The sequence below is a fragment of the Phocoena sinus genome, chromosome 3 (genome assembly GCF_008692025.1).
Source record: "Phocoena sinus isolate mPhoSin1 chromosome 3, mPhoSin1.pri, whole genome shotgun sequence".
NCBI classification, from domain to species: domain Eukaryota; kingdom Metazoa; phylum Chordata; class Mammalia; order Artiodactyla; family Phocoenidae; genus Phocoena; species Phocoena sinus.
Genome location: NC_045765.1, coordinates 130,165,020 through 130,185,049, shown reverse-complemented (window position 1 = coordinate 130,185,049; position 20,030 = coordinate 130,165,020). Strand labels below are relative to the sequence as shown.

The 20,030-nt window shown below is 40.3% G+C and overlaps 1 protein-coding gene across 1 annotated transcript in view; it reads right to left on the bottom strand.

The window, feature by feature from the left end:
• The window catches only part of ANKRD55 (ankyrin repeat domain 55), a 457,064-nt gene that overhangs the window by 97,614 nt on the left and 339,420 nt on the right, over positions 1–20,030 (bottom strand). Inside the window, exon 3 of the mRNA XM_032628850.1 lies at positions 13,536–13,626. Coding sequence (XP_032484741.1) covers positions 13,536–13,593 — 58 coding nt within the window. The 5' untranslated portion in view covers positions 13,594–13,626. The remainder of the gene's footprint in view (positions 1–13,535; positions 13,627–20,030) is intronic.

Sequence of the window (20,030 nt, the reverse complement as noted above, 5' to 3'; positions counted from 1 at the left end):
TATTTCTAATCAATTTCAAACACCACACCTAATAGTGAAAAAATAGGGAAAGAAGACAAATTTTATCTAATGCAGTAATATATGAAGCAAAAAGAAATGAAATAATAATCATAAAGAGAAAAATTATCAAAGTTTAATCAAAGCTAACTTTTACTCATGTTCTTTGCACTGTCCTAACAGTTTCCTTTGAATTAAGCTATTTATTTATTTCAACAATTTTATGAAGTAGGTAGTATCTTTACCCTATTTACAGATGAGGGAATTGAAGCACAGAGAGCTTTAATAATTTCCCCTAAGTTGTACAGCTATTAAATGGCAGAGCAGGATCTGAAACCAGTCCATCTGGTTTCATCCTGTGCACCAGGATGGCACAAGAGAATTAACCAGAGAACCATTAGAATTAATAAGTTAGCCAGATTTATAAATAAATATGAAACTAAATAGTTCTTCTATATTAAATAATATGAGGAAACTAACTCCTCCTTACATTGAAAATAACTCACTAAAATGAAAATATAAAATACCCAGTAATAAATATTCAGAATCTAAATAAGGAACTAAGAAAAGAGTTGGATTCATGAAGATACATGCCATGTTTCCAGATAGGAGAACTAAATAGTATAACTAATTTTAATTATTATACAGATTCATTTTTAAGTTTAATGTCATTTCAGTGAAAGTTCCAACAGTTTTTTTGGGGGATGGGCTCAGAAAAATGATACTGACTTTCATTTGTAAAAATAAATGGATAAATTTATGCTTTGAAGAAGAAAAAAAAGAATATACTTAAGTATTTGCTTACCTATACATAGAATCTCTTTGTAAGGATATATAAGAAACTGCTTACATTGTTTTGCTTCCAGGAGGGGATTTGGATGGCTGGAGGGGTTGGTGTGAGGGAGATTTTTCACTGTACATTGTTTTATACCTTGAAATTGTGTGAATGTATTACTACACCAAAAGCAAAAACAAACAAAAAGAGGAAAACAAAAAAAAAAAATTGAAAAAAAACCAAAAAAAATTGAAAAAAGTGTCAAAGGAGGATTTCTCTATCAAATCGTAAAACATGAAACTATAATAATTTTAAAAGTAAGATTGTGCTTCAAGACTAGATCGATTCCTAGAACAGCATAGAAAGTCTAGAAACCTGCCTGGCACCAGCAGGCAGGAAAGTGGAAGCTAACAGGTAGGCTGGCTTTTAAGCAATGGGATGAGTTATATCTAGAAGGCAAGTCTTAGACTGAGAGGATAGAACTCCAGAAAAAGAGGAAAGGGAAAGTAGAAGTACTCCAAGACCTGTGAGCTTTTCTGGGAATTATTTTCTTTCTGATGTGGTTTTCTTGCTAGGCAAATTCTGCCTCTTCCAATTTCCAAACAAAAAGTAGTGCTATCAAAAACAGACACCTAGATCAATGGAAAAGAACATAGAGCCCAGATGGGACTTCCCTGGTGGCGCAGTGGTTAAGAATCCACCTGCCAATGCAGGGGACACGGGTTTGAGCCCTGGTCTGGGAAGATCCCACATGCCACGAAGCAACTAAGCCCATGAACCACAACTACTGAGCCTGTGTTCCAGAGCCCGTGAGCCACAACTACTGAGCCCGCATGCCACAACTACTGAAGCCCGCACACCTAGAGCCCATGCTCCGCAACAAGAGAAGCCACTGCAATGAGAAGCCTGTGCACAGCAACCAAGAGTAGCCCCCGGTCACTGCAACTAGAGAAAGCCCTCATGCCGCGACAAAGATCCAATGCAGCCAAAAAAAAAAAAGAATATAGAGCTCAGAAATAAACCCAGACACTTATGGTCAATTAATCTATGACAAAGGAGGCAAGAATATACAATGGAGAAAAGACAGTCTCTTCAGTAAGTGGTGCTGGGAAAACTGGACAGCTACATGTAAAAGAATGAAATCAGAACATTCTCTAACACCATATACAAAAGTAAACTCAAAATGGATTAAAGACCTAAATGTGAGACCGGATACTATAAAACTCCTAGAGGAAAACATAGGCAGAACACCCTTTGACATAAATCACAGCAATATTTTTTTGGATCTGTCTCTTAAAGTAAAGGAAATAAAAGCAAAAATAAACAAATGGGACCTAATTAAACTCCAAAGCTTTGCACAGCAAAAGAAACCATCGACAAAGACAATCTACTGAATGGGAGAAAATATTTGCAAATGACATGACTGATAAAGGATTAATATCCAACATATATAAATAGTTCACATAACTCAACATTAAAAAAAAAACTGATTAAAAACTGGGCAGAAGGGACTTCCTTGGTGGTGCAGTGGTTAAGAATCCGCCTGCCAACGCAGGGGACACAGGTTCGAGCCCTGGTCCGGGGAGATTCCGCATGTTGCGGAGCAACTAAGCCCATGTGCCACAACTACTGAAGCCCAAGTGCCTAGAGCCTGTGCTCTGCAATGAGAGAAGCCACTGCAATGAGAAGCATGTGCACCGCAATGAAGAGTAGCTCCCGCTCACTACAACTAGAGAAAGGCCACACGCAGCAACGAAGACCCAACGCAGCCAAAAAAAAAAAAGAGAGCAGAAGAACTGAATAGACATTTTTCCAAAAAGGAAATGCAGATGGCCAACAGGTACATGAAAAGATACTCAAGGTCTCTAGGGTTTTGGGGCCAGGAGTAGGGAGGTATGCCATGCCAGAATGTTTTTACAGGGCAACTTTGGCCTGTACTGGTCCATCTCTGGTCCTCACCATCATCCTGCTTTGCTTCTTCGGCCAATACTGCCAGGGCCACTTTGGCGAGTACTAATGTATTCTCTGTCCTAAATATGAATGTAGACCCAATTCCCGACATATTGTTGGAATTAGAAACACAGTCACTGAACAATAAGCAGAAAAGAAGGAATGATAATAAAGAGGACAATCACCATTCTCCCCAGTCCAAAAGGAGTAAGAGAAACCCTGTTTTTCAGGAGTCTCAGGATGCAACGAAACGCAATAAGGAAGGAACCACTAAGAGGAACCAAAGTGTGTGCATGTTCAAGCAATGATAATGACAGGAGCAGCAGTGTTAATTCCCCAGAAACAGAATTGTATCAGAAAGCAGCTTAAACCAGATCATTGCTGAACTCAACAAGAGTACCCCTCAGTCCTTATATGAGGAGTATGCGGTATGCCAAGGTCCTTATTTCCACATCAACCAGATCATAAGGGAGGCACACTTCAACAGCCTATAGCAGTAAGGACAATCTCCAACACGATGAACTAGGAGCTCCTTATTCCAGCCTAAAATTTGTTTATAAAAGCAACTGCACACACACACACACACACACACACACAAAAGATTCTCAACATCGTTAATCATCAGGGAATGCAAATCAAAACCACAATGAGACATCACCTCACACCTGCCAGAATGGCCATTGTCAAAAAGAACACAAGTAACAAATGTTGTCAAGGATGTAGAGAAAAGGAAACCCATCTACACTGTTGGTGGGAATGTAAATTGGTGCAGCCACTGTGGAAAACAGTATGGAGGTTTCTCAAAAAAACTAAAAACAGGGTTACCATACGACCGAGCAATTCCACTCCTGGGTTTATATCCGAATGTAACAAAAACACTAATTCAAAAAGCTACATGTACCCCAATGTTCATAGCAGCATTATTTACAATTGCCAAGATACAGAAGCAACCTAAGTGTCTGTCAACAGATGAATGGATAAAGAAGATGTGGTGTATATATACAATGGAATACTACTCAGCCATAAAAAGGAATGAAATGTTGACATTTGCAGCAACATGGATGAGTTGGAGGGCCTTATGCTGAGTGAAATAAGTCAGACAGAGAAAGACTATATATCACTTATATGTGGAATCTAAAAAAAACAACAAACTAGTGAATACAACAAAAAAGAAGCAGACTCACAGATATAGAGAACAAACTAGTGATTAACAGTAGGTGGTGGTAGGGAGGAAGGGGGCAGTAGGAGGTACAAACTATTGGATATAAGAGAGGCTCAAGGATATACTGTACACATGGGGAATATAGACAATATTTTGTAATAACTGTAAATGAAAATTAACCTTTAAAAATTATATAAAAAATTAAAAAATAAAATTTAAAAAAGGAGTGCTATGCTATGAATTCATTACAGAGGGGGAGGTAACTTGAGGGATGGATGTTCTCTTGACCAGAGAAGACCGGTTGTCCATATGACCTTAGGTAAGTCATCTATAAGAATCACTAGCACTTGCTAAGTGGTTACTCTGGGCCAGGCATAGTTCCAAGTGCTTTGTATGTATTATGTCATTGAATCTTTCTAACAATCCTCTGAAGACTGTTATAACCATCTTTATAACAAACCCATAACACCCTCTAGCAGTTACTGAGTGATTACTATGGGCCAGCAGTGGTTGCAGGTACTTTGCATGTATTCCTTAATTCAATCTTTATAAACAATCCTTTGTAATAGCACCATCTTAATTTACAAGGTAGGAAAGTGAGGTATAGAGATGTTAAACAGCTGGGTCACACAGTAAGTGTCACCAGCATAGCCCACTAACAATTCATGGAAAAATAGAATCTGGGTAATAAAATACAGTCTAACCTTTTTTCTTGTTCCTTTGTTATTAGTCTGGTTTCACTTGCTCACAGGAAGCCGCGTGCAGAGGCCTCGTACTGGTACTTGGCACTTCAGACCAGAGCTCCTCCTCGGGTGAAGCGCCCGTGCGAGACGCCTCAGCTCTGGGCGTGGACAGAAGCGCTGCTGCACACACCACCTCAATTCAAGATGGCCGCCGGCCGTGGGCAGAGACGCTGCTCCGGGCCTGCGCTCTGGAGCCTGAGCGGTATGGCTGTGCCTGCCCTGGGAGAGCTCCGCCCCGCCCCCCCCCCGCCCCCCCCCGCCCCCCCCCCACCCCGCCCTGCTGAGGAGATCCTATAAAGCAGCCCCGCCCACAACCTGTAGGGACAGCGGGTCCTCTAGAGAGTGAGCTCGTGTTTCTCCATTCTTTGAGCAAAGAAGAAAACTCGTCTTTACTTCTGAACCAAACTCAGGCTCATTCTGTTGGCTCCAGTGACACCTGCAGAAGGACCGTTTCTGGGGCCTGACTGGGAAGGGTCGGTAAAAAGAGTGGCAGCACTGGGGCTTGAATTGTTTGGTTTGACTCCAGTGGCCATTACAGTCCAATACACTGTACCACAGCTAACCCCTCTGTTTCAGCGTTCACATGTAAAAAGTGAGGGAGCTGGATTACACATTCACTGAGCTCTTTTCAATTCTACAAGTTACTACTATTCTAAGACAAAACACTTCCAGGATCTGGACCGGCTTCTGCAGTGACCACCTGAAAGCAGACAGCTGCGAGCCCATCCCCAGACCTCTGCGTAGTGGTCATGCTGAGTCAGCTGACTTGAATAGCACTAAGTAAGAAGGATAAAAATGTCATTTCAGATGAATTTCAGGTGTTCCTCTCATGATTCTTAAAAGTAAGGTGTTTTTGTTGTTTTTTGAACACCAAACTGTGTTCTGATTTACTGTTGGGAGTTAGAGAACAGAGGAATGATCTTGGGGTCACCCAGGATCAAAGCTTAGGATGTCAAGGTTAAAATAATTCTCTTCCCTCTTTATCAATTGCTATTTATTTGTGACCTTGATTACAGGGTCGGGGCCCTCTGAAATGTCTCTTGGAGAATTGTTAACCTGTTGCTGCACAGAACAAATAGGTTGAGTAGGAAAATGATAAAGAACCTGGCTTCAGAAGCTTCTGGGGTGGAAGCCAAGACCTGACCTTACAAATTACCAATTCCCATCACATCAGTTCCACAGGTCGAATCCCAGTGAATTCTACCCTTTTAGCCACCTCCTCCTCCTCCTAGGATTCTGGTGTCTTTCTTTGCTCTAAAGGCAGGTTGCTATGGAGACTGGATCCACTCCTACCATGGAAGAGGTCGGCCTGTCACTAAGCTGAGCCTACTGGGCAGAACTCATTGCAAATGGAAGCTCAGCCCTGGGGAGACTTGAGCAAACCTAGCTGCCATCACCTTTATTTTCTTTTGTGCTAGGAGTCATGAAGGGATTGATGAGGTGGGTTATAAGAATCCAAAAAGTATAACTTCATGGTGAACAAGAGTGTGAGGAAGCCTTGGGGGTCAGAAACCAGAGTTAAAAATGGGAGCTTTGCCTTTGTCCTGTGTGGCCTTGGATAAGTCATGTAACCTCAGATGGACTAGAAATGGAATCTATCTCACAGGCTGTGTTGAGGCTCCAGTGAGATGACAGGAGTGAAAGTTTTGCACAGTGTCTGGTTTAATAAATGGGAGCTGCTTAATAAACCAGAGTTATCAGTCTTCTTCTGATTATTACTACTGGTTAATATTCTTGGCCTGATCTCTGTCTCCATTTGGAAGCTACTCCCCATCCCCGCATGGAGGTTGAGTTGCTAGGGTTTATCTTGGCAGCCGAGAAGCTGGGAACAGGCTGGGGCTAAGAGACTCTGAAGAATAGAGCCCTTTGCTAGTTAAGAGAATACAACACTTCCTATACTGAATTCTTTTTTGTATTGCTTGAATATTTGGAAGAAGGTGATGCTAATTTTACATTTAGAAAGAAACCCCAGTACTTAAAAAACTCTGTAAGAACCAGTTGATATCTAATAGTGCAACACCTGTAACATCAAATTACCATCTAAAAGAATTTAAACCATACTGTGATAACCTAAGATGGATACATCGCCCATGTGGTGTTCTGGCTGGGAATGCATAATCTAAATCTAGTTGTGAGGGAGCGTCAGACAAACCCATGAAGAGGAACTTGGTATTAAAAAAAGAGAGAGACTATAAGTTCAAAACTGTCAATGTCATAAAAGACAAAGAAAGTCTAAAGAAATGTTCCAGGTTAAAGGAGACTAAAGAGGCCTGATAACTAAATGTAGTACCTAATCCTAGACTGGATCCTGTACTGGGGGTAAAATGCTATAAAAGACATTATTGGATCAATAGACAAAACTGGAATGCAGGCAGATGAGATAAAAGTACATACACATATATACACACACACACAAACACAAATAAGCATATACATACATACATATAGAGAAAGGCAGAGAGACAGATAGAGAAACAGAGAGATACAAAGAGACGTAGAGATGGACACAGAGAAAGAGCTAACAATAAAGCAAATGGGGTAAAATGTTAACAGGTGAATCTGGGTAAAAGACAGTGTTCTTTATACTGATCTTACAATGTTTCCTTAAGTTTGAAATTATTTTCAAACAAAAAGTTAAAAAAGCATTAGAATGTTATTAAATGTTATATGTGTATATTTTTTAAATTCTGAGGATACTTTTAGAAATGGAAATAGTTCTCATGTAGATTGGAACATTGTCCCTTCACTTCTTCCCCCAATGGACACAATAAAACAAGAGTGGCCTCATCAATAAGCAACTGACATTTTAAAATTTTACGTTGAGAAAACAAAGTTAGGGCCCTTATTAAGCACACGGACCTATTTATTAGGCTTACAAGTGTGCTAAACATGACTCCTGGGTGGATGTGGTCTTTCTGCAACACGGTGTCTAGCCCATACCCATCTTTTACACCAACCTCGGGCCTCAGTGCATCTAGACCCTTACCTCCTCACCTTGTCCTATATTTGCGGATGGGTGAGAGGTTTGTTTTTCTACTTGTTTGGGAATAAAAATAGCTACAAGTTTAGTGGTTCTTCCTTTAGGCTCCATTAAAATATCCTTGCATCCAAATGGTTGCCTCAAAGGGAAAATCTATGGATATCAGTTAATCAACCCAGTTGTTTAATAATTACTAAAGAAATATGGAGTTAATGAATAGAGATGGTAGGAAAAGCTCAGTGTGGTGACCCAGCTGACTTCCAGACAAGGGGCTAAGCTGAGGATTTGCCTTCTGAAGTTGATCTAGCCAAGTTGTGGGACATAACATCAGGGTTGATTCAGGAGATCTGGCTCACCAGGTGGGCCTTCATTCCCTCTGCGTACCACTCCCAGATTCTCCTTCTTGCGAAGCATAGTCAGGCAAGAGGCCCCATTCCTGAGGACACTGTAGTTGTCCTATGGTGGAGAATGCTGACAACGACACCACTTCCCTCAACCCCAATCCACTGAATCACTTTTGGTTTCATGGTTCTCTAAGCCAGTGAATGGTAATTGGATAAGATCAGTCAGGGGCTTCCCTCTAGCTAGGTCCAGAAGAGGGGCTGGGAGTGGATTGATGTGTCACAACCTTTCTCAGGAGCTGGCTGATGGAAGGGAAGTTCCTGTGTGCTGGAAAGAGGACAAAGAAGGAGGCAGAGGAGGGGGAGGGGCAGGCTTCCAGGCAACGTGTTTGCCCGGGTTAGGTCTTGAGTGGGCAAGAAAATTGCAAAAAGAATTCTTCTCCTGTTACTTCTTCCCTCTGTTCCTCTTTCTTGACCAAGAGAGGGAGAAGGCTGAGCATTTTCCCACAGGCAGCAGATAATCTGCTTCCGAACCTCTGGAATGGTCACCTCCCAGCTAATCTTCCTGTATCTGGACCAATCAATCTGAAAATCAATCACAGAATTCTCCTCAGTGTTCCTGGGTTTCATCCCATTCAAGGTCTGTGCCCCAAATCAACTGAGCCCAAGTCATCCCCTCTCTTTCCTGTCTCCTTTGCCTGCCTTTTCTCTACTTTCTTCCCAAACCCCTTTGAAAATTTGCTTATTCTTCCTTTGGAGGCATTCTTCCTTTGTCACATCAGAATTTTAACTTTTGCTTTTTCAGCAAAGTGCATATCTGTGCACTCTGAATTCTTTTTGTTTGGTGTTCCCAGTTTGGATGAAAAGTTGGAAATTAAAACCAGCACATATGCATGTGGGAGTTTTAAAAATCCACAATACAAGGGATAACAGCTTGATTGTAAAAATAATGCTTCATTAATTTAATTTTTTGTTAATGTCTTATTTCTTCATTAAAATGTATGGTTGATCAAGGAAGAGTATTGCAGTAGAAAAAAGATGGGTTTTGAAGTCAGACAGGTTTAGGCTTGAACCTCAGTTTTGCCATTTTATCTTATGCCCTTTCCATCCCACCTCCCAAATGCCAACCATTCTTCCGACTTAAATGAGAATAGATTTTACCAAAAACCCAGCCATGAGATTGTATACCTCTGAGAAGGAACTTGAGATCTGACCTTTTTTCATGCCAAGTAGCAGGCTGAATGGTGGCCTTGAAGGTATATCCATGTCCTAGTCCCTGGGACCTGTGACTATGACCTCATATGGCAAAAGAGTGCATGTCACCTCACATGTTTAAAGATTGAGTTAAGGATTTTGAGAGTAGAAGCTTATCCTGGCGTATCTGGGTGGGCCCTAAATGCAAGCACATGTACTGTTATAAGAGAGAGGCAGAGGGAGTTCTCAGACACACATGCAGAGGAAAAGGCCATGTGAAGATGGAGGCGGATTGGGGTGATGAAGCCACGGCAGTTAGAAGCTGGAGGAGACAAGGAAGGACTCTTCCCTAGAGCCTTCGGAAGGAGCACACGCCCTGCTGATATCTTGATTTCATACTTCTGGCTTCCAGAGCTGTGAGAGACTGCATTTCTCTTGTCTGAAGCCACTCAGTTTACAGTAATTTGTTAGAGCAGCCCTAGGACACGATGCTCTGTATAAATCTGGGCTGGAGGGCCGAGGCCCTCCTCGCATTCTCACAACAGCTCTACCAGAGAAAAACCTGTAAGGGTGGGCCACACCCCCCAGAGGTGCCTGCAGACACACTGCTCAGCTTCCTCAAACCCTTCTTACAGAGCTGGGGCAGGGCTGGGCTGGGTGAGGCCCTTGGGACCTCCCTTGTTGTTTCTATTTTCTCTCTGAGGCCTGGGTTCCTCCTCATGCAGGGATCTTTGGTTACATAACTGAAGTTTCAACTTCAGTAGGAACCTCTGTGTTCTGTAGTAAATGATTTTACTACAGGTCCTTTTCTGCGTGTGGGCTTTGAGAGGGAAGACAGCCAGGGAGAACACGTGGGACCAGAGAGATGTTGCCGTGGTGAAAGTAAGAAGCACAAAGCCGGAGTGGAGAGCTCTGAAGACCCAGGCTTCCTCCCTCACAGCTTCACAGGGCAAGCCAGGGACACGGCCGAATCCTCTTGGCCAGGAAGATAACACAATCTTTCAGCCTCCTAGCAACCCTGTGAATGTATAATATTATCCACATTTCACAGATGAGAAGATCAACCAGTTTGTCCAAGTCCGTGCAACTGGGATGAGGACTGAGACTGGACTAGAGCAAATGTCCATCTGTCCCCGAGCCCCTGGCATGGGGTTGTCTTATTACCTCTGCTAAAGAGAAAAATAGAAAAATGCAATTGGAGGGACTCAGACTTACCAAATCCACCTGGTTTTGGTTTGAGCCAAACTGAAGGTCATTATTCATCATAGTTTCCAAGTGCACATTGCTGACCATTCTCTGGGCAACCATAAGCCAGAGCTGCCTGAGCCCTACCTCCACCTCAAAGTAGCTGTTAAGACCAGAGATTGCCCTTGGAAAGAAACTTCTTAGTCTGTTGTCTGGATAGCGAACACCTGGGTCTCAGTCCCCTCTGTTACTAATTAGCTGTGTGTTATGATCATAAATTGGCCCCCATTTTAACCTCTCAGTGCTTCACTTTTCCCATCTGACATCTTAGGGGGATGGATGGAATGAGCGGTTCTCAATCTTTGTTGTACATTAGAACTTCCTGGGAAGCTTTGTCTGGCCATGCCTCTCACCAAATAAACTGGAATATCCAGTGGTGGAATCCAGGCGTCAGGATTTTCAAAAACTGCCTAGGTGATTTTTATATGTGGCCAAGTTTTTTCTTTTCAATGTTACATTTCAGGTAGATCTGTAATCTCACAGGGATGAAAGGAGAAAGCCAAGTCTTTAATAATTATAATAAAAATATAATAAAGCTTATGGACAGCAATGCAACATTTCCTTCCCCCCACCCCCATGATGAATTAACAGCTGGTAGAGGATGCAATGGCTCAGAATCAAAAACAAAAACAAAAATCAAGCCAACCTCGGGAACAATCCACAGTCAATGACTTTCCATACATAATTCAAACAAGTCAAATGCCAACCAGTTGTGGAGAACACCATGGACTTCCTTGGTTTTTGTTAGTGTTTTTCTTTTGAAGGCAAGATAAAATAGGACACAAAGTCGTACCTAAATGCCGATGTCTACATCCCATAAAGGCGATGCCGTCGCAGTGGTCTTACAAGACTTCTAAGATCTTTCCAGATGTAATGTCTTTCGTCAACATCTGCATGTAAAGCTAGTGGACACTAGAGCTTTGATTCCCCAGATATTAGAAATTCAAGGAAAATCCTCTACTAAAGCCCTACCCATACTCAACTTTTCAGGAGAAAGTCACTTCACCATGGTTTTGCCCAACAATATGGTATTTAGAATCTATGCAATGGTCTAAACCTATTATGGCCTTTCATGCTTTTAAGAAGGTGGAAGGGTTAATGTGATAATAGAACTATTCAGGTATCATTTAGTTAACTGTTGTTCTAGGGGTTGCTCTAAGTGGTACTCTGGAGTTCTAAAGAAAATAAATAATGTAGTATAGTCAACTGGCCTTAACTAAACCCTCATTTGTTCTGAGAACTGCTAAATTCAAGCTAGAGATAGAGAGGTGAATAGTCTTTCACATTTGAGGAACTCACAGTCGAGGGTGGTAATAATTATAACAGCAACGATAATAACAAAAGCAGCCACAGTTTGAAAGTAGTTAATGCATATCAGGCAATGTGACAGGTGCTTTTTGTACATTATTTTAGATTCTCACAACAACCTTGCTAGGTGAGCATCGTTTCCTTTATTTTACTGCTGAGGCAATTAAGGCCCAGAGAGGTCAGGTAACTTGCTAAGATCACACAGCTAAGAAGTAGTTATTCTGCCATTCTAACCTACGTCGCCCATGCTATTTCCACCATACCACAGCACCTCTAGAGAGAAATGATTGAAAAATAGAGATGGAGGTGTCAGGGAGAGGGTTAACTTACAAGGGGAAGAATCAGGTCTAGGGTGGAGAAATAGCTGTGAATTGCTCACATGAAAGGTGTTTTAAGAAAATAAAAATTATAAATTAATATTTTAACTATGTTTTGGGCTCAGTACTGTTAGGAGACACAACACTGGAACAGATGGATTCATTACGAGGGGCTAGTGCTCTGCAGTCAGTTCTAGCTCCCTCAAATTAGTCTTAAAAAATAAACCCATTGTGTTTCTCTTTGAATTGCACAGCTCAAAAATGTCATTTTTTAGCCAGTATGAGGTCTTTGGATCTAAGCATATTTTCACTTTTGCTGATTGCCGTCAGTGATACAAACTACACAAAGGATGTGGTGGGCACAACTGTAACAATCACTTTCTCTACGGTGTTCCTAGCCCAATGCTGTGTAAACTGGCACATCCTGAAGATGCGCGCGCGTGCTCACACACACACACACACACACACACACACACACACACACACACACACAGCAGTTACTCAGAAATCTAAATGTAAGTCTGTAACTTGACAAAGCACTGAACTGAAATAATTCACCCATGAAACCAGATGTAGCTTGAAGGGTAGGTAGTAAACACACTATGGCCTAGAGCAGGAAAAGGGAAAAGGAAAGAAGCAATGACTTTTCTTACTGAGGCTTTCGCAGACCACCATTTTCACGGTGTAGCCAAAACAGGTAAATGACCAAAGGATCTTAGGATTCTGAGGAATACTCAGAGCGTATTGAAAGTGGTTTAGATATCAGATATGTTTTTTAAAAATCTTCTAAAATATTACTTACATTTAAAGAATGGAAATTTGAGGAAAGCTGCATAATTACACATAGGTATATATATAATATACATATATATGCATACACGCACACACTTCATATGCAAAACGTACAGGCACAGACTGAATGGCTGAATACATGTTTTTTATAAGGATGGATCAATTTCACAGCAATCATTTTGTGTGGAAAATTACTTCCACACTGGGAATTATGAGTAAGAAAGATATATCCTTTCATTGCAAATAATAACATAGTGATAAGTCATTACACAACCTCGGATGAGATAATATATCAACTACAGCATAAATCTGGGCAACATATATTCCTGAAGGGAATCAAGAGATATTTATGAAACTATAGCAATGAGATATTAGGTTTATGTTACTTATTATAATGTATATATTTTAAAGATTCGAACAAAAAGCTAATGAGAATAAAGATGATACTATCTGAAATAGCTGGTGTGCTTGAAACCCAATTTTTAAAATTTGTAGGTAGGAGCACTTTAGCAAGACTAATAGACCATAAGCTTATTTTTCCCTTCTAAATGCTTATCAAATGAGAACTGAACATTTAGAACAGGTTTGTTTCCTATGTGAAATCCTCTTCCCACATCACACCCACACACAGACACACACACACATTACTCTCTCTCCCTGTACAAATGCAAATCCCTACCGTTGGACTAAAGATGCAAAGAACCAAGGGTGAGTTAAAGCAGCGTTTTTACCTTTTTGCTGATCAAACACAGATGGAGTGCTGAAATCCATGGTTGCCTGTCTCATCATTTACCATCAGAATGGCAAAAAGCATCCAGGTCTCTAGAGAGGAGAAAACACCATCTTACACATTACAGTCAACACAACAGTCAGTTACAGCATCCCTTGCCAAGACCTCTGTTTGAGAATTAAGTGTGCATTGGAGCTGCCAGTCTTTGTCAAGGCAAATGATGGAAATAGGTAAATGTTATTCCTGTAATACCTGACAGGAAAAAGAGTTACTTCCTATGGTCTCACTGATCAGCTATACACACTCTATCCCCCAACAAATACAGAAAAAAAAGCTCAAACCTTGAAAAATGGTTTTCATAGAGGGCCACCTGCCTTGGATCTGGGCCAGGAAAATACTGGAGGTAACGGAGCCTCAGCAGCTGGTGTGTTGTTTTAAACCAAAAGAAATCTCAATGGGTGAGTGAGGATTCACAGGGCCAGATGGAGCATGTGCAAAGCTGCCAATGCAGTTTGGATTCAGCTGTGTTCTTGGTGGAGTGAGAACTGCATTTGGGTCATGTGAGCAGAGTACCATCTCAACGGAATAGCACGTAAATATTGTAGCAGGAGGCTGCTGGCCATGTGCTGTATGGAGTAATTACTGGCTTTCACAGCTCATCTTTAGTCTCCCTTCAGCTCTTTTCTCCAAATGACAGGGAGGATGGGGGGGAAGGAAGTAGCGTTTGAAAGGTTGGATTTCAGGGCTCAGATATCCATGGCGATAAAATTAAAACAGTGTGCAATCACAAGGGTGTTTAGTGCAGTATTATATGTTGTGGAGAAACCTCAAATCACCAAATGTGTATCATTTGAGGAGCAGTTGAATAAATGGTAGTAAATTCATACTCTAGATTTAAAACTCTGAAGTAAATCTATATGAATTTATCTGGTAGGATGACTCTAATCTATTATTAAATGAAAAAATTATATATTTCATTTGTTCTCATCTTTATAAAACCAGCAACCACCCACTGTATATGTAAATATGTTCATGTATGTTCATAGGAACAGAGGAAGATGTATGAAGATATACTGTTAATATTGGTTACCTCAGGGGATTGCAATTAAAGTAGGAGATTTCTATCTTGTTCTTTATCTACCTCTGTATTTTTAGGCTTATTAAAACAAGACTGTTGTTTTATATTTGTTATTAAAAATCTGGTATAATAAATTCAAAACAAAGCTCTACAATCAAGACAATCAGGTTTTTGGATAAGTCAAATAATCATATAGAAGATGATCTTGTAAATGCTGTTGATAATAATAAATTTTTTTAACTTAATTAGTGTGAGACTATGGAAATAAAAGCAGAAACCATTTTTCTTCGTATATGGCCACACTTGTTTTGATCTACTGATATGGACTGTGTTTTTCCATAGACAGGCTTCATTCTTATCTCTTGCCTCTCATATTTTCCCCGTCAACAGACTGTCTGGCCTCAGTTCCCTTGTGACAATACTAGGACCCACTTACCTTCCTCACATCAGCCTTTCCCCTACAAACACCATGTGTTCATTTTATTTAAAACATGGGCAGAACCTACTTCTTATAAATCATTACACAAAATGTGCTCCATAGATAAATTTCTTAAATTTCCCAGTGCTGGTTTTTTGTTTTTTTTTTTGCATTAACCATGAAAGCCAGACTTTGGAGGCCGAGAGTGAATTGGTGAAGACACTTTGGCTTACACTAGCAGATATTCAGTTAAGGAGAGATGGCTTAAGCTCATCCAACTGACTGAGGTAAGAGGAGCTGTGGTCACTTGGTCCCAAACACAAGCAAAATCAAGGATTTGAGCAAAATCAAGGATTTATTTGGTTGGTCAAAATGTTCGTTCGTTTTTTCCCGTAAGATGGCTCTAGCAGCACTTAGTTGTCTTTAACTTCATTTGAAACAATTTTGTTAGATTGTATTGTGACAGCTGTCATTATCAGCGTGCATTTAAAAAAAGACATCAAAGTTGGTAAATTTTTTTTTAACATCTTTATTGGAGTGTAATTGCTTTACAGTGGTGTGTTAGTTTCTGCTGTATAACAAAGTGAATCAGCTATACGTACACATACATCCCCATATCCCCTCCCTCTTGCATCTCCCTCCCACCCTCCCTATCCCACCCCTCTAGGTGGTCACAAAGCACCGAGCTGATCCCCCTGTGCTATGCGGCTGCTTCCCACTAGCTATCTATTTTACATTTGGTACTGTATATATGTCCATGCCACTCTCTCAAAGTTGGTGAATTTTTGTGTAGGCATTTTAATATTGAAGATGGAAGAAAAAAAGCAACATTTTCGGCATATTACGCTTTATTATTTCAAGAAAGGTAAAAACAACAAAAAAAGAAAAGTAAAAACAGAGAAAAAAAAGGGAAAAAAAGATTTGTGCAGTGTATGGAGAAGGTGCCGTGACTGATCAAACATGTCAAAAGTGGTTTGCGAAGTTTCATGCTGGAGATTTCTCGCTGGACGATGCTCCAGGGTTGGGTAGACCAATTGAAGTTTATAGCGATCAAGTTGAGACATTAATTGAGAACAATCAGCGTTATACCACACGGGAGATAGCCGAAGTCCTCAAAATACCCAAATCATGCGTTGAAAATCATTTGCACCAGCTTGGTTACGTAAGTCGCTTTGATGTTTGGGTTCCACCTAAGTTAAGCGAAAAAAACCTCCTTGACCGTATTTCCGCATGCAATTCTCTACTGAAACGTAACGAAAACGTTCTGTTTTTGAAACAAATTGTCACGGGTGATGAAAAGTGGATACTGTACAATAATGTGGAGCAGAAGACATCATGGGGCAAGCGAAATGAGCCACCACCAACCACACCAAAGGCTAGTCTTCATCCAAAGGTGATGTTGTGTTAATGGTGGGGTTGGAAGGGCGTCCTCTATAATGAGCTCCTTCTGGGAACCCAAACGGTTAATCCCAACAAGTGCTGCTCCCAATTAGACCAACTGAAAGCAGCACTCGAAGAAAAGCGTCCAGAATTAGTCAACAGAAAACGCATAATCTTCCATCAGAATAACGCAAGACCGCATGTTTCTTTGATGACCAGGCAAAAACTGTTACAGCTTGGCTGAGAAGTTCTGATTCATCCGCCACGTTCACCAAACATTGTGCCTTCAGATTTCCATTTATTTTGCTCTTTACAAAATTCTCTTAATGGAAAAATTTTCAATTCCCTGGAAGACTGTAAAAGGCACCTGGAACAGTTCTTTGCTCAAAAAAGATAAAAAGTTTTGGGAAGATGGAATTATGAAGTTGCCTGAAAAGTGGCAGAAGGTAGTGGAACAAAAGGGTGAATACGTTGTTCAATGAAGTTCTTGGTGAAAATGAAAAATGTGTCTTTTATTTTTACTTAAAAACCAAAGGCACTTTTCCGCCAACCGAATAGATTAACCTCCTTTTAATTCATTTGTTCATTAATTCATCAGTTGCTATGGAAAGATTACTATGCTCCAGTCATGTTGATAGGCACTGATGATGCAGCCGTCAGTAAGATAGGAAAGGTCTTTATGCTCAATGAACTTCACTTTGGTGCAGCTTCTGCTTCTGGCTATGCTGGAGTAATAGGGACTGGATTTACCCTCCTGCTTAAACAGCTAGAAAACTAAGCAAAATATTTGAAATGATATTTTTCAGACAGCAGGCAGTGCAGGCCAGAGATCCCTGGGAGAAGAGAAACAAGAGAGCTGAGCCTGATGAGTCCCCAACTGACTGCTTGGGAAGAGTTTCCAGGCTGAAGCGCAGGGAGGGTGTGGTGGGTTCAGTGGTGCCCTTCCACCCCAAAGATGCATCCACATCTTAATTTTCAGAATCTGTGAATGTGACCTTATTTGGAAAAGGGGTCTTTGCCTATGTAATCAAATTAAGGATCTCAAGTTGGACTCACCCTAGATTATCTGAGTGGGCCCTAAATTCAATGACAAGTGTCCTTATAAGAGACACACATAGTGAAGTGGAGTTCATGTGACCGGAGATAGGAATGATGCAGCCACAAGCCAAGGTACACTTGGAGCCACTAGAAGCTGGAAGAGGCAAGGAACAGATTGCCCCTTGAGCCTTCAGAGATAGTATGGTGCTGTTGACACCTTGATTTTGAACTTCTGGTTTCCAGAATTGTGAGAAAATAAATTTCTGTGTTCTCAGCCACCAAGTCTGTGCTAATTTGTTACAGAAGCTTCAAGAAACTAACACAGAGGAGGACTTCTCAAAATAGATGCAGTCTCTATAACTGTTATATTTCTGTGCCCATTTATATCATTACCAAAACCAAATTAAAATGTAGACAATTTCACACTTGTAAAAGGGCTGTTTTGGACTCATTTTGAAAAAAGGTAGTCAAATAGAGTGGAGAGGACATGAGTTTGAGTCTATTTCTTGTTAACTGTGTGATTTGGGCAAATTATATAACTTTTTGAGCCTCAGTGTCTTAATCTGTGGTATGGGGACCCCACACCCTAAATTCTTGTGAGAGTTATTACTGTTCAGTCCACTTCCCGGGCTGCAAACATAGAGATAATTCTTTCTATGCAACCAAAGCCAAGTGTAAGATAACATTTGGTTGTTTTTTTCAAGTGCATTTTGAATAAGGCCCTTATTCGGACATATTCACACACTTTTCACACATACCAGGTGCCTGTGGTTCATTAATTCTTATCTACAATGTAGGAGGGGAAGAGAGGAGGTCTGTGTGACTGCAAAATCGGGCTCTGTGCTGCCTCTCCAGCTCATCTCTCACCACCCTCCCTCCGTTCTCACATCCGGCCACACTGGTCTGCTTTCTGTTCCTCGAACATGCCATGCCCTTTCCCAAACTCCCAAAACTTTGCTATTATATCCCACCACTTGGAATGCTCTTTCCCCAGTTCAAACGTCACCATTTCACAGAGGCTTTCTCTGACCACATTTTCTAAAATAGTCTTTCATTCCTTTACCCCATCTGTCACTTCCTTCTCTAGAATGCCACTTTGTGGGTTAACAATGAGGAAAATCCCCGTCAGGGAGACAGGCCTTTGCCCATGTACAACATCTGTCTAGTTCAGGGCTTCTCAGACTAACTGTGGTGAAGGACCAGGTTTTTAAATTTCCAAAGCATCATGGAACTGATACATTAATAAAATATAATGAAAATTAATAATTGAAAAAGAAAAAAATAAGATTTACAGAATGCAACCCCCAATCTTTATTATTAGATTCAAACAAGCATAAAGTTACATCAAAAGATGTAATCAAAACATAGAATAATCAAAGAATTTTAAAAATGTACACACTGTTCATTGAAAGTACATTTAGGCATTAATATGCTGTGCTGTCCAATATGGTCATCACTAGCTACATATTGCTATTTAAGTTAAAATTTAATAAAATAAAAAATTTATTTCCTCAATCACAGCAGCCACTGTGATTGTATTTTGTCATAATTAAAAACTTCTTGTTCTTTAAGAGATGCTGGTGAGAAAACAAAAAAACAAACCACAGACAGGAAGAAAATATTTGTAAAACGTACCTGATAAAGGATTGGTATCCAGAATACACAAAGAATTATCAAAACCTAGTAATAAAAAAACCCTAATTTTAAAAAGCACAAAGATTTGAACAGACATGTCACCAAAGAAAACATATAGATGGCAAATAAGTCTATGAAAAGATGCTCAGCATTATTACTCATTGGAAAGTATAAATTAAAATCACAATGAAATACCACTACGCACCTATTGGAATGGCTTTAAAAAAAGCTAAAAACACACTGTGTGCTGGTGATGATGATAGAACTCTGACACATTGCTGGTGGGAAGGCAAAATAACCCAGCTATTTTGGAAAACAGTTTGGCTGTTTCTTATAAAGTAAACATAAATATGGCCCAGCAATCCAACTCCCTGGCATTTACTTAAGAGAAATGAAAACATATGTTTTCACAAATACCTATATGTGAATGTTTATAGCAATTCTATTATCACCCAAAACTGGAAACAACCCAAATGTTCATCAACCGGTAAATGAATGAACAAGCTGTGGTATATCTATATGATGGAATACTACTCAGCAATGAAAAGGAATGAAGCACTGATACATGCAAGAAATGAGTGGATCTTAAATACACTTGATTGAGTGAAAGAAACCAGACACAAAAGACTACATACCACAAGATTCTCTTTAGAAGGCATCCTGGCAAAAGATACAGAGATAGAAACCAGAGGAGTGCTTTCCAGCAGGGAGGGAATAAACTACAAAGAGGCCAGAGAGAACTTCTGGAGTGATGGAAATATTCTCTATCTTGATTGTGGTGATGGTTATACACTCTCTATTCACTTGACAAACTCAGAGAACTAAAACCCCTCCAAAAGGAGAAGATTACTAAATCATACCTCAATAAACCTGAAAGAACAAACAATATAAATTTTACTTCTATAATTTAACTAATAATATTATCCTAAAATATGTTTTAAAACACA